At 42.5% G+C, this 14,103-nt stretch overlaps 1 protein-coding gene across 1 annotated transcript; it reads right to left on the reverse strand.

Annotated features, from left to right (window-relative positions):
* Positions 1–5,722: 5,722 nt before the first annotated feature.
* On the reverse strand, positions 5,723–13,194 carry LOC117554935. Its single transcript, XM_034229535.1, has 6 exons — positions 13,114–13,194; positions 12,657–12,930; positions 12,146–12,463; positions 11,627–11,734; positions 5,881–5,885; positions 5,723–5,824 (listed from the first exon to the last, which is right to left on the reverse strand). Exons 1-6 carry the CDS (start codon positions 13,192–13,194, stop codon positions 5,723–5,725), a joined length of 888 nt encoding a protein of 295 aa, XP_034085426.1.
* Positions 13,195–14,103: the final 909 nt, after the last annotated feature.

Genomic DNA, 14,103 nt, shown 5'->3' on the forward strand with positions numbered 1-14,103 from the left:
GTTATAAAAACATATAAACACCTAACCGATTACTATTTGGGTTTGAGGCGACATTGATACGGCGAAGCTACATTCTACATGCTACATGCTACATACTACAAGCTAGAGATAGCTTTATCAGGAAAAACACCGCTAAATAAAAACTTACAGCTTCAAAATTGGATGTGTCCTCACTGGCCTGGTCCCGGATGGTTGGTATTGATCCCGGGTTTAGCATTAGCTTGGAGGCATATCCGTGTTGGACTTGAGAGAAGTTCATAAACATGTCCGTCGTAAAATGTTTGGAACACAGTCACACCAACAGAAATCTGCCGTGGTCTTCTGGCACATGTCCCTTGAAAATGAAGTCTAGCCACAGATTATTTTCTTTTTCCACTGATGGCATTGCATGCAGTCCCCTGTCCCGAGTCTTGCAGCCAACAACAGCACAACGTTTAACTGGCTTAGACATCCTGGCAAGAGCAGACAAAAACACAGATGTGACTGGGGTTGATTTAGCCTGCCGATAGCCTATATGCGAATGAGAGGTTTGGCAATGCACGTGGCCGTGGCTCATTCCCCTGATAGGTGGAGAGTTGACCAATAAGCGGAGCACGTCTTTGTGACGTAGAAAATAATTGAAATCTGAATCCGTTTTTTTCAGATCCGTTGCAGCCCCTTTTTTAGAGATTTGGCGAAGGAGGAAAATAGAGAGGGTTGTGTTTTCTGACACTTGGTGAGTTCCCTGGAACACCGGGGACACATATTCATGTATAAAAGACGTACAAAGGTGCATTTTGCATGATTTAAGTAAAAAAAAAAATACCCTATTCACCTGGGGTGTCTCACCTTAACTGTTAGGCTTAATAAACCATTATAGACCTACATCACTTAGCAACAGCTGCACATGCTAACTATGGGTCTTACAAACCTACATAACATTACAAATAGTCAGACGGAAATATTATTTACAATATTAATAAAACTATGAATTCAATTTGAACTGATTGACAAGGCAACACACTGCACAGCGGCAGCAGCTGTAAAGGAAAATATCGTCTTACCTTGTGTTGGGGCTTCACACAACTCCAAATGTAGCCTTCCTCTCTGGGGTGGCACTAATGAAGACCCTCATTAAAGCAGATACATCCACATTGTCCAACATGTTACTGTGGACATGCATCAAAGTCAGATGTCTCTTCTGTGTCATATTACTCTAGTTGTAGAGGTGGTGGGCTGAGGAGTAGCTGGTGGTCCACTCTTTTTATTGGGTTGTTTGTTGAAAAAAATAAATCCAAAATCCTTTTTTGCGCCATTCTAGAAAGTCACTGGCCCTGTCTCAGGTCGACTATTTTCATTTCCTCGCTCCTCGGTCCTCGGTCTCACCGGAAGTTGATTTGTCTGCGCCATCTTGAGTACCGTCCCATGGCTCTTATTTCTGCCGGAGGAGCGAGGAGCGATAATGGAGGAGCTATAATCGAGGAACCACCAGACCATCCTTCGATGAAATCCTCAGACACTCGCCCCGCCCCCTTACTGTGTATCGCTCACTGATTGGACGATGCAGTGCATGCATTACATTACATTACATTGCATTTAGCTGACGCTTTTATCCAAAGCGACTTACAATAAGTACATTCGACCAGGAAGACACAACCTTGAAGAAAACAGAATAATAAAGTACATCAGGTTTCATAGAGCCAAACATTTCAAGTGCTACTCAACTGGCTTTAGGTAAGCCAGTCCTTTATTAGTATATAAGTGCTCTGTTAATAGTTCTATCGCTCGAAGTGGAGTCGAAAGAGATGAGTTTTCAGTCTGGAAGGTGTGCAAGCTATCTGCTGTCCTGATGTCAATGGGGAGCTCATTCCACCATCCTGGAGCCAGGACAGCAAACCCACGTATTTCTGCCGATGGGAACTTGTGTCCCCCTCGCAGCGAGGGTGCAGCGAGCCGTTTGGCTGATGCAGAGCGTAGTGCACGTGCTGGGGTGTATGGTTTAACCATGTCCTGGATGTAGGAAGGGCCAGATCCATTCGCAGCATGGTAAGCAAGTACCAGTGTCTTGAAGTGGATTCTAGCAGTTACCGGAAGCCGGATGCACTGATCTGATGCTTCTTGACATGAGAGCAGTTTCCCAGCGGAGTGAAGAAAAGACATGAAACTCACGGGACTCACTCTTCAGTTTATACCGTGTTTTGTTTCAATTAATGTTTCATTTAGTTACAAATATGTGATATATCTGAACAACAAAGTGGTCAAAAATCATTTTATTCATTTTTTGGAAACATTTTCATGATCGCTTTTTTCGTTTTACATTTTCATTTATTGTCATTTCCATTCAGTCATTAAGTGCTATTGAAATGTTAATGTGCTACATATCCACACAAACACACAAAGTGTGCAATCCAATGAATGTTAATCTAACTGGGTTTTGATAGATAACATATCTCTTTTTCTTCTCTCAATTATGTTATTTCTATTGTGCACTCTGATCAATATTAATCAAACTATTGACTATAACCCTAGATGACTCGGATTTGATTTATTTTGAAAATAAATTCAAGGCACCTGACTGATACAAATATATATTATAACTATTATATGCTACTGTATACAGCTAATTTTATTTTAAGTAAAATCATAACTATGTTATGTAGTTGAATCATTTTTATTTAGGTGGTCACTCAGTTGTTCAAATGTTCACCAGTCGCCAACAGGGGGTGCTGCAGCACCACCAGCACCCCTACTTCCCATGGCTATGTATTCCAGTCTCCCTTCAGATGTGTTCAGTGGCATTTCATTCAACACAATGCTGCTCACCTCCTTCAGTTGGGAGAACAGCTGGTTCAGGTTCAGCCCCATGGGGGGACAGCAGGGCTGCTGAGCCTAGAGATGGATCTGTAGTTTGTACAGAGCAGGTCAGGTCAGCAGGCCAAACAAAGAACAGAGGGCAAAGAGGGGGTAAACCCTTATGCTTTCCTGAACTGAATGTTTGAGTGTCTAAATGTATATACTTTGGGGGATAATAACTTTCCTAATGAACCAACACGTTTATTTAAAGGTCCCATGTCTTGCTTTTCTGTTCTTACCCGTTCCCTTGTTTTACAATCTTTATTAATTATTAATTACAATCTTCTTAACTTGAAATGATGAGTTATATAAATGTAGAACTTGAAAGTGTGAGTTTTAATAAGACTGAAATGTGAGTTTATTTGACTAGGAGGTAAATAAGGTTTCCTCGCTCTATGTCAGATTGGTATTTGTTTCAACTCTGAGTTTAAAGTTAAATCAACTTAGACAACGTAAAAAACAATGTTAACCCAACTAGAACCTTTAAGTCATATCAACGAGGTTTACTTGCATTAATGAGTTGAAACAAAGATTGTCTTCAAGTTGACTTGATTTGCAGCAGGTGGACTTTCATTTGCAAGTTGAACTGACATGAGCTGTTTCACAGTGTGTAGGTTTTAATCTATTTCAAAGTTGTAATTGTATTTATTTCCTTCAAATGTGCAGAGGACTCCCCAAGTGCTGTGTTTAAGTTATTTTAAAGTAGGCCTGTGTATTCTTTTTATTCTCCTTATACGAGTTATTTGTTTATTATTAGAGGTAAACAGTTTTCTTTAATGTAATAAATAATACATGCAAACAAACTGTAGTTTTTGTCGATGATAAACAATACAACGTTATAGGCTATCAAGCTATCAGATATGTTTTGCGGCTCCAGATAAAAGAATGGGTGGAAAAGGGGTCAAAATGTCTCTGTGGGTCAAACAGGTTGCAGACCCCTGCCATAGTTTATGGGCGCTGTACGCTATGTCTGCCTAGTTCTGTTAAGATAGGATAATAATATACTTTATTGATCCCAAATTGGGAAATTGTTTTGTTATCAAATATCGTTAATAGCATTCATATGTTTTTTCTTCCCCCCAATGTTCCGGCGCCCCCCATGGATGGAAGCGCCCTTAGCATTCGCCTACACTGCCTATGCCAAGGGCCGTTTGACTCAGAGATGATTTCAATACTAACCTGTGAGAACTAAAGCCTTGAGGTTCAGTTCTCAGAATCAAAGCAAACACATCATGTTCCAACCAGGAGAAACACTTTTGAAATCAGCTCACTCTCAGAGTTTCATGGATTTTAAAGAAGTTTTATTATTTTTTTGGTACATAGCAAATGACAGCATTTATTACAGTGATGTTGAACATCTCATGGTTTCTGGAGGATTCTGCTGTGTTCAGAATTCAAGACGATTTGCTTCATCGTAACTCATGGAAACCAAATGGGTCAAAACTCTTCATGATAAAATCAAGTAGAATTTGTGATGCAAGATTTAAGCAAAATCATGACAAATCTTCAAATACAACATTTGTTAAAAAAAGCCACATCAAAAAACCTTAATAGGCGAAAGCTAAATTCTTCAGAAAAGCAAAAAACAACAAAATCACTCAAAATTCTTATGAAGCAAAAACATTTCTCGGTTCCAAAATCACAACACTTGTTTACGGACAATGTTAACATTTTAAGTACGAAATAATTAGTCTCCTGAATTTGGGAAAATCCTAAATCACAAAAATAATCTGAGTTCTTTGTAAAAAGTGAAATTCTAAAGGAATTCAAATGTTTCATAAAAGTCCAAAAAGTAATGATTACATATTATTGATCATCTTGTGAAATAAGTTCAATCCTCAATAATACAAAAACAAGCACATCTTGATCACACAACAAAGCACATGACCTTTCAAAAAGGAAACTTCTACAAAATGAAGTACATTTTTAATTACAACATGTTCGTATTTAATATCTTCTGAATGTGGGAATGCTCTCCAACAGGTGGAGTTCTGAAAAACAGCTCAATTACTACAACATACAGAAAATACCATAAAACATGATATAACGTAAGAGAAATCCTGAATGATTGAAAATGATTACAAACTGAGCTCAGAACATGTGAAATAAGAACATTAAAGAAAAGTTAAAATCTTATACTTTTTGGCAAAATTACAAATATAATCGGATTTCTCTAAAAAAGCTATTTTTATACAAACAATCTCTTCAGACCAAAATCAAGCAACATTCTTCTGTCAATAAAAACACATCAGCATTGTGAAATAAGAAGTGTGTGGACTATTTACTTTTGTTCAATTCCTATCTGGATATTGTTCAGCTAAATCTGGTCCTGCTGCTGAAATGACCCATGTGACCCACAAGGGGATCAAATATCCTATCTCGCTGAGCAGATGAATTGTTGAGAAAAACGTAACATTTTAAAAACTGTACTTTGTCTCATTTGTTGATTGAATATAAAAAAAACCTTGTTGTGCTCGAGGTCTACAAATGCAACACTAGGTGGCGCTGTAACGCGCTCCTCCTGTTATCTCAGGAATCACTACATTAGATTCAAACACTGGGTTTTGTAACACTGTTTCTAGAGGATATGTGAACATTAATATATGGCATTAATTGGCCGACTTAGTTCCTGAGCGGCCTGGGTTGGTGTGTCTGCTTTCAAACTGCACCGACTGCATTGACTTTTCTAAATAAAACTAACTTGTGATGTTTTTTAAAGATCTTCATCTTCAGTGGGAACCAATGGGCTTGGAGCTGACAGGAAGTCAGGAAACATGAGGCACTAACACATTGCTGGTGACGTTCAGAGTGAAAGCTACATTTTCTAACGTTGGTTAAAAGCTATAAGAGCTGATAAACCCGTGTGTGTGAGAGGAGCTCCTTGGAGCTGCTACTCTGCTCCCTGAGCTCCTTCCTCTTCAGCAGGAACACCCAGGTCATCATAATCCAGCTCAATGTCCTCCTGTCGGCTCAGCCTCCGCCCCCTGGTGGCCTGGAGAGACATGACAGCACACAGTGAGACTTCCTGCATCACTCCTGTTCAATAACACACACTGTTTCATTCAGTCAGGTGGAAACATCACATGTTTCAGTCCCTCATCATTCAGTCAGTGGAACAACAACATGTTTCAGTCCCTCATCATTCAGTCAGTGGAACAACAACATGTTTCAGTCCCTCATCATTCAGTCAGTGGAACAACAACATGTTTCAGTCCCTCATCATTCAGTCAGTGGAACAACAACATGTTTCAGTCCCCTCATCATTCAGTCAGTGGAACAACAACATGTTCAGTCCCTCATCATTCAGTCAGTGGAACAACAACATGTTTCAGTCCCTCATCATTCAGTCAGTGGAACAACAACATGTTTCAGGTCCCTCATCATTCAGTCAGTGGAACAACAACATGTTTCAGTCCCTCATCATTCAGTCAGTGGAACAACAACATGTTTCAGTCCCTCATCATTCAGTCAGTGGAACAACAACATGTTTCAGTCCTCATCATTCAGTCAGTGGAACAACAACATGTTTCAGTCCCTCATCATTCAGTCAGTGGAACAACAACATGTTTCAGTCCCGCATCATTCAGTCAGTGGGAACAACAACATGTTTCAGTGCCCTCATCATTCAGTCAGTGGAAAAACAACATGTTCATCCCTCATCATTCAGCTCAGTCGGGAGACAGCAACAGTTCCAGTCCATCATTCAGTCAAGTGGAACAACAACATGGTTCAGTCCTCATCATTCAAGTCAGTCTGGAATAAGCAACATGTTGCAGTCCCTCATACATTGCAGCAGTGGAACAACAACATGTTTCAGTCCCTCATCATTCAGCCTCAGTGGAACAACAACATGTTTCAGTACCTCATCATTCAGTCAGTGGAACAACAACATGTCTTCAGTAACCTCATCATTCAGTCAGTGGAACAACAACATGTTCAGTCCGTCATCATTCAGTCAGTGGAACAAGCACAGGTTTCAGTCCTCATCATTCAGTCAGTGGGAACAACAACATGTTCAGATCCTCATCATTCAGTCAGTGGAAAAAGCAACATGTTTCAGGCCCTCATCCTTCAGGTCAGTGGAACAGCAACATGTTTCAGTCCCTCATCAATTCAGTCAGTGGGAAAAACAACAACATGTTTCAGTACCTAAACCTCATCATTCAGTCAGTGGAACAACAACATGTTTCAGTCCCTCATCATTCAGTCAGTGGAACAACAACATGTTCAGTCCTCATCATTCAGTCAGTGGAACATCAACATGTTTATCAGTCCCTCATCATTCAGTCAGTTGGAACAAACAACCATGTTTCAGTCCCTCATCATTCAGTCAGTGGAACAACAACAACATGTTTCAGTCCCTCATCATTCAGTCAGTGGAACAACAACATGTTTCAGTCCATCATATTCAGTCAGTGGAACAACAACATGTTTCAGTCCCTCATCATTCAGTCAGTGGAACAACAACATGTTTCAGTCCTCATCATTCAGTCAGTGGAAACAACAACATGTTTCAGTCCCTCATCATTCAGTCAGTGGAACAACAAGCATGTTTCAGTACCTCATCATTCAGTCATTGGAACAACAACATGTTTCAGTCCCTCATCATTCAGTCAGTGGAACAACAAGCATGTTTCAGTACCTCATCATTCAGTCAGTGGAACAACAACATGTTTCAGTCCCTCATCATTCAGTCAGTGGAACACAACATGTTTTCAGTCCCTCATCATTCAGTCAGTGGAACAACAACATGTTTCAGTCCCTCATCATTCAGTCAGTGGAACAAACAACATGTTTCAGTCCCTCATCATTCAGTCAGTGGAACAACAACATGTTTCAGTCCCTCATCATTCAGTCAGTGGAACAACAACATGTTTCAGTACCTCATCATTCAGTCAGTGGAACAACAACAACATGTTTCAGTCCCTCATCATTCAGTCAGTGGAACAACAACATGTTTCAGTCCCTCATCATTCAGTCAGTGGAACAACAACATGTTTCAGTCCCTCATCATTCAGTCAGTGGAACAACAACATGTTTCAGTCCCTCATCATTCAGTCAGTGGGAACAACAACATGTTTCAGTCCCCTCATCATTCAGTCAGTGGAACAACAACATGTTTCAGTCCCTCATCATTCAGTCAGTGGAACAACAACATGTTTCAGTCCCTCATCATTCAGTCAGTGGAACAACAACATGTTTCAGGCCCTCATCATTCAGTCAGTGGAACAACAACATGTTTCAGTCCCTCATCATTCAGTCAGTGGAACAACAACTGTTTCAGTCTCTCATTCAGGATCAGTGGAACAACAAGTCAGTTTCAGTACCTCATCATTCAGTCAGTGGAACAACAACATGTTTCAGTACCTCATCATTCAGTCAGTGGAACAACAACATGTTTCAGTCCCTCATCATTCAGTCAGTGGAACAACAACATGTTTCAGTCCCTCATCATTCAGTCAGTGGAACAACAACATGTTTCAGTCCCTCATCATTCAGTCAGTGGAACAACAACATGTTTCAGTCCCTCATCATTCAGTCAGTGGAACAACAACATGTTTCAGTCCCTCATCATTCAGTCAGTGGAACAACAACATGTTTCAGTCCCTCATCATTCAGTCAGTGGAACAACAACATGTTTCAGTCCCTCATCATTCAGTCAGTGGAACAACAACATGTTTCAGTCCCTCATCATTCAGTCAGTGGAACAACAACATGTTTCAGTACCTCATCATTCAGTCAGTGGAACAACAACATGTTTCAGTCCCTCATCATTCAGTCAGTGGAACAACAACATGTTTCAGTCCCTCATCATTCAGTCAGTGGAACAACAACATGTTTCAGTCCCTCATCATTCAGTCAGTGGAACAACAACATGTTTCAGTCCCTCATCATTCAGTCAGTGGAACAACAACATGTTTCAGTCCCTCATCATTCAGTCAGTGGAACAACAACATGTTTCAGTCCCTCATCATTCAGTCAGTGGAACGAACAACATGTTTCAGTCCCTCATCATTCAGTCAGTGGAAACACAACATGTTTCAGTCCCTCATCATTCAGTCAGTGGAACAACAACATGTTTCAGTCCCTCATCATTCAGTCAGTGGAACAACAACATGTTTCAGTCCCTCATCATTCAGTCAGTGGAACAACAACATGTTTCAGTCCTCATCATTCAGTCAGTGGAACAACAACATGTTTCAGTCCCTCATCATTCAGTCAGTGGAACAACAACATGTTTCAGTCCCTCATCATTCAGTCAGTGGAACAACAACATGTTTCAGTCCCTCATCATTCAGTCAGTGGAACAACAACATGTTTCAGTCCCTCATCATTCAGTCAGTGGAACAACAACATGTTTCAGTCCCTCATCATTCAGTCAGTGGAACAACAACATGTTTCAGTCCCTCATCATTCAGTCAGTGGAACAACAACATGTTTCAGTACCCTCATCATTCAGTCAGTGGAACAACAACATGTTTCAGTCCCTCATCATTCAGTCAGTGGAACAACAACATGTTTCAGTCCCTCATCATTCAGTCAGTGGAACAACAACATGTTTCAGTCCCTCATCATTCAGTCAGTGGAACAACAACATGTTTCAGTCCCTCATCATTCAGTCAGTGGAACAACAACATGTTTCAGTCCCTCATCATTCAGTCAGTGGAACAACAACATGTTTCAGTCCCTCATCATTCAGTCAGTGGAACAACAACATGTTTCAGGTCCTCATCATTCAGTCAGTGGAACAACAACATGTTTCAGTCCCTCATCATTCAGTCAGTGGAACAACAACATGTTTCAGTACCTCATCATTCAGTCAGTGGAACAACAACATGTTTCAGTCCCTCATCATTCAGTCAGTGGAACAACAACATGTTTCAGTCCCTCATCATTCAGTCAGTGGAACAACAACATGTTTCAGTCCCTCATCATTCAGTCAGTGGAACAACAACATGTTTCAGTCCCTCATCATTCAGTCAGTGGAACAACAACATGTTTCAGTCCCTCATCATTCAGTCAGTGGAACAACAACATGTTTCAGTCCCTCATCATTCAGTCAGTGGAACAACAACATGTTTCAGGCCCTCATCATTCAGTCAGTGGAACAACAACATGTTTCAGTCCCTCATCATTCAGTCAGTGGAACAACAACATGTTTCAGTCCCTCATCATTCAGTCAGTGGAACAACAACATGTTTCAGTCCCTCATCATTCAGTCAGTGGAACAACAACACATGTTTCAGTCCCTCATCATTCAGTCAGTGGAACAACAACATGTTTCAGTCCCTCATCATTCAGTCAGTGGAACAACAACATGTTTCAGTCCCTCATCATTCAGTCAGTGGAACAACAACATGTTTCAGTCCCTCATCATTCAGTCAGTGGAACAACAACATGTTTCAGTCCCTCATCATTCAGTCAGTGGAACAACAACATGTTTCAGTCCTCATCATTCAGTCAGTGGAACAAGAAACATGTTTCAGTCCCTCATCATTCAGTCAGTGGAACAACAACATGTTTCAGTCCCTCATCATTCAGTCAGTGGAACAACAACATGTTTCAGTCCCTCATCATTCAGTCAGTGGAACAACAACATGTTTCAGTCCCTCATCATTCAGTCAGTGGAACAACAACATGTTTCAGTCCCTCATCATTCAGTCAGTGGAACAACAACATGTTTCAGTCCCTCATCATTCAGTCAGTGGAACAACAACATGTTTCAGTCCCTCATCATTCAGTCAGTGGAACAACAACATGTTTCAGTCCCTCATCATTCAGTCAGTGGAACAACAACATGTTTCAGTACCTCATCATTCAGTCAGTGGAACAACAACATGTTTCAGTCCCTCATCATTCAGTCAGTGGAACAACAACATGTTTCAGTCCCTCATCATTCAGTCAGTGGAACAACAACATGTTTCAGTCCCTCATCATTCAGTCAGTGGAACAACAACATGTTTCAGTCCCTCATCATTCAGTCAGTGGAACAACAACATGTTTCAGTCCCTCATCATTCAGTCAGTGGAACAACAACATGTTTCAGTCCCTCATCATTCAGTCAGTGGAACAACAACAACATGTTTCAGTCCCTCATCATTCAGTCAGTGGAACAACAACATGTTTCAGTCCCTCATCATCATCAGTCAGTGGAACAACAACATGTTTCAGGTCCCTCATCATTCAGTCAGTGGAACAACAACATGTTTCAGTCCCTCATCATTCAGTCAGTGGAACAACAACATGTTTCAGTACCTCATCATTCAGTCAGTGGAACAACAACATGTTTCAGTCCCTCATCATTCAGTCAGTGGAACAACAACATGTTTCAGTCCTCATCATTCAGTCAGTGGAACAACAACATGTTTCAGTCCCTCATCATTCAGTCAGGGGAACAACAACATGTTTCAGTCCTCATCATTCAGTCAGTGGAACAACAACATGTTTCAGTCCCTCATCATTCAGTCAGTGGAACAACAACATGTTTCAGTACCTCATCATTCAGTCAGTGGAACAACAACATGTTCAGTCCCTCATCATTCAGTCAGTGGAACAACAACATGTTTCAGTCCCTCATCATTCAGTCAGTGGAACAACAACATGTTTCAGTCCCTCATCATTCAGTCAGTGGAACAACAACATGTTTCCGTCCCTCATCATTCAGTCAGTGGAACAACAACATGTTTCAGTCCCTCATCATTCAGTCAGTGGAACAACAACATGTTTCAGTACCTCATCATTCAGTCAGTGGAACAACAACATGTTTCAGTCATCATCATCAGTGGACAACAACATGTTTCCGTAAGTAAAGTAAGTCCGATGGTCACCAGCAGCACCAGCAGCTGAGTCAGCAGCAGGACGACGGCTCGGATGATAAAAGGTTCTGGATCTGATGGAACACCTGGACAGCATCACATCAAGAGTCAGCAAACACACAGAGACCTGAACCCACTTCAGCATGGAGACTCCTCTCTACAGTTATATTACAATAAACGACATCTTCTTAAGATCTTCATTCAACCCCAAGCCTTTCTCCTGTTCATACCAGACAGTAGGACTGTAGGGAGAAGCTGCTAGCTGTATCTGTTGAACAGTCAGTACTCATGGCAATACTCCAATGTAAACTACAGCTGACTGGAGAATGTGTGTTCTGGATTCATGTCTTCACGGTTCATTGCACTTATTGTACGTTGCTCTGGAAAGCTACATGTGATGTAAGGGTGTGACTGCTTCAGGGCTCACAGTAAAACACTCACCAGCGTTCTCCTGGGGAGCATCACGCTCTGTCCTACAGTAAACTCTAACAGCTCACCTGTGACGGTGACGGAGAGCAGACGGCTCTCAGAGGAGGAGTCCTGAGGAGAAGCAGAGACGTGATAAACACAGCTGTAGTTTCCCTGGTGGGCGGGCTCTGCAGCCGGGAACAGGAAGTGGGCAGAGTGATTGACAGCTGGCTGGGTGTAGTTGTGAGTGGAGGAGCTGAGCAGGAAGGAGCCTCCTGGGTACTGAGGCTGGATGGAGCAACTGATGCTGAAGGTGGAGCCTCTGAACACCTGGAACCCCTGCTGCTGGGCCCCGGAGACCCCGTACATGGAGGAGGACACAGAGATGTTGGGCTGAAACAGCTTATCTGGAGAGAGAGAGAGAGTCATTATGTCATCCGCATACGCAGACAATTTAAAAACATCCCGACAGAAAAGACGCCATCTTAATCTCCTGCAGGTCTCCTTTCTTAGGGAGGAGAGTGAGCACAGCTCTCCTGCAACTCAGAGGCTACCTCCCGTTACTTAGACTGTCTCTGAGCACACTCAGCAGGTCGTCACCTATAACTGGCCAGAGAGCCTTATAGAAGTCTGCAGGCAGGCCGTCTATGCCAGGAGCCTTCCCACTCTGCATGCTCTGCATGCTCTGCAGAGCCTCCTGCAGCTCCTGGGCAGAGAGCTCCGCCTCCAGCTCAGCATGGTCCTCCTCAGGGACGTTAGGAAGGCCCTCGTAGAACGACTGCGCCACCTCTGGCTCGGCCTGGAACTCTGTTCTGTAGAGCTCTTTGTAGAACTCCACAGCACACTGACGGATGTCGGCGGACTCCTGAAGCAGCTGCCCAGCATTGGATCGAGTGCATCAGCCTCCTCTGACCATTCTTACGCTCCAGACCAAAGAACAAGTGAGAGGGAGCATCCATGTTCACGTTGTTCTGAAACCGGGATCTGAGCAGAGCCCCCTGAGCAGAAACCCCAGCAGGTCAGACAGAGCTGAGCTTTTACTTTTGAAACCTTCAACATGTTCTGGCTCTCCTGTGGAGTCTGCCAATCCCTGCAGCTCCACCACTTCTCTCTCCAGAGCTCTCAGAGATCTAGCCATGTCCTTTGTGACATTGAAAGTGTACTGCAGGCAAAGCTGCTTGATCTTCACTTTACCTACATCCCACCACTGCTGAAGAGAATTGTACTCACTCTTAGACAAACGGTAGTTTTCCCAAAATAATTAAAAAACATTTTTAAAATGGTTGTCGGCCAACAGAGAAGCATTAAAGTGCCAATACGCACTGTTACACTTAACATGATTAATACAAAGTGAGACTTGTACGAGGGAATGGTCAGAGATCCCCACTGGACTGATGGAGCAGCTTCTGCTCACATTAATGTGATGGTTAAAAACATAGACACGGTCCAGCCGAGCCAGAGACAACAGGTTATCCCTAGAGTGCACCCACGTGTGCTGCCGCTGGCCCGGGTGGAAGTGCCTCCAAACATCACACAGCTCAAAGCTTTCTGTTAGTCTCATGAAGGCACTCTTCGAGGCAGCATGCGGTTCCTGGTGGTTCCTATCCAGCACAGGGTTCTCTGTTGAAGTCACCCCCCAGGACCAGATACTCCCCACTATCACAGGTGCTAAGAGTGTGTTTCAGTTCCTCAAAAAACAAAAGCCTCTCTGCGCCCACACTGGGAGCAGAAACATTTATACAACATATTTTAACTTTTTCAAATTCAGCATTTATTTTGAGCAAGTGTCCTGATGACCTCATCGACCGTACAGGAGAAGGGTGTAAAGCCCCTCGCAAAGAGAATGGCAACCCCTCCACTATTGCTGCGCTTATGGCTGAAGAAGCCCCCCCCCCATTCCCTCCTCCAGTCACTCTCGTTCTCAGCAGTGCTGTGAGTTTCCTGGAGAAACGTTACATTTAAACTTTAAAAAGAGAGAGAGAGAGAGAGAGAGAGAGAGAGAGAGAGAGAGAGAGAGAGAGAGAGAGAGAGAGAGGAGAGAGAGAGA

This window comes from Gymnodraco acuticeps, unplaced genomic scaffold (assembly GCF_902827175.1).
Source record: "Gymnodraco acuticeps unplaced genomic scaffold, fGymAcu1.1, whole genome shotgun sequence".
Classification (NCBI taxonomy): Eukaryota; Metazoa; Chordata; class Actinopteri; order Perciformes; family Bathydraconidae; genus Gymnodraco; species Gymnodraco acuticeps.

Bases quoted from the DNA above. Each gene is read 5' to 3' on its own strand.
- LOC117554935 (XM_034229535.1), bottom strand. From the start codon at position 13,194: ATGGCTAGATCTCTGAGAGCTCTGGAGAGAGAAGTGGTGGAGCTGCAG. The intron at 12,931-13,113 runs GTTGAAGGTTTC...AATGCTGGGCAG, and splicing joins CCACAGGAGAGCCAGAACAT to CTGCTTCAGGAGTCCGCCGA. The intron at 12,464-12,656 runs GTGACGACCTGC...CTCTCTCTCCAG, and splicing joins GGCTCTCTGGCCAGTTATAG to ATAAGCTGTTTCAGCCCAAC.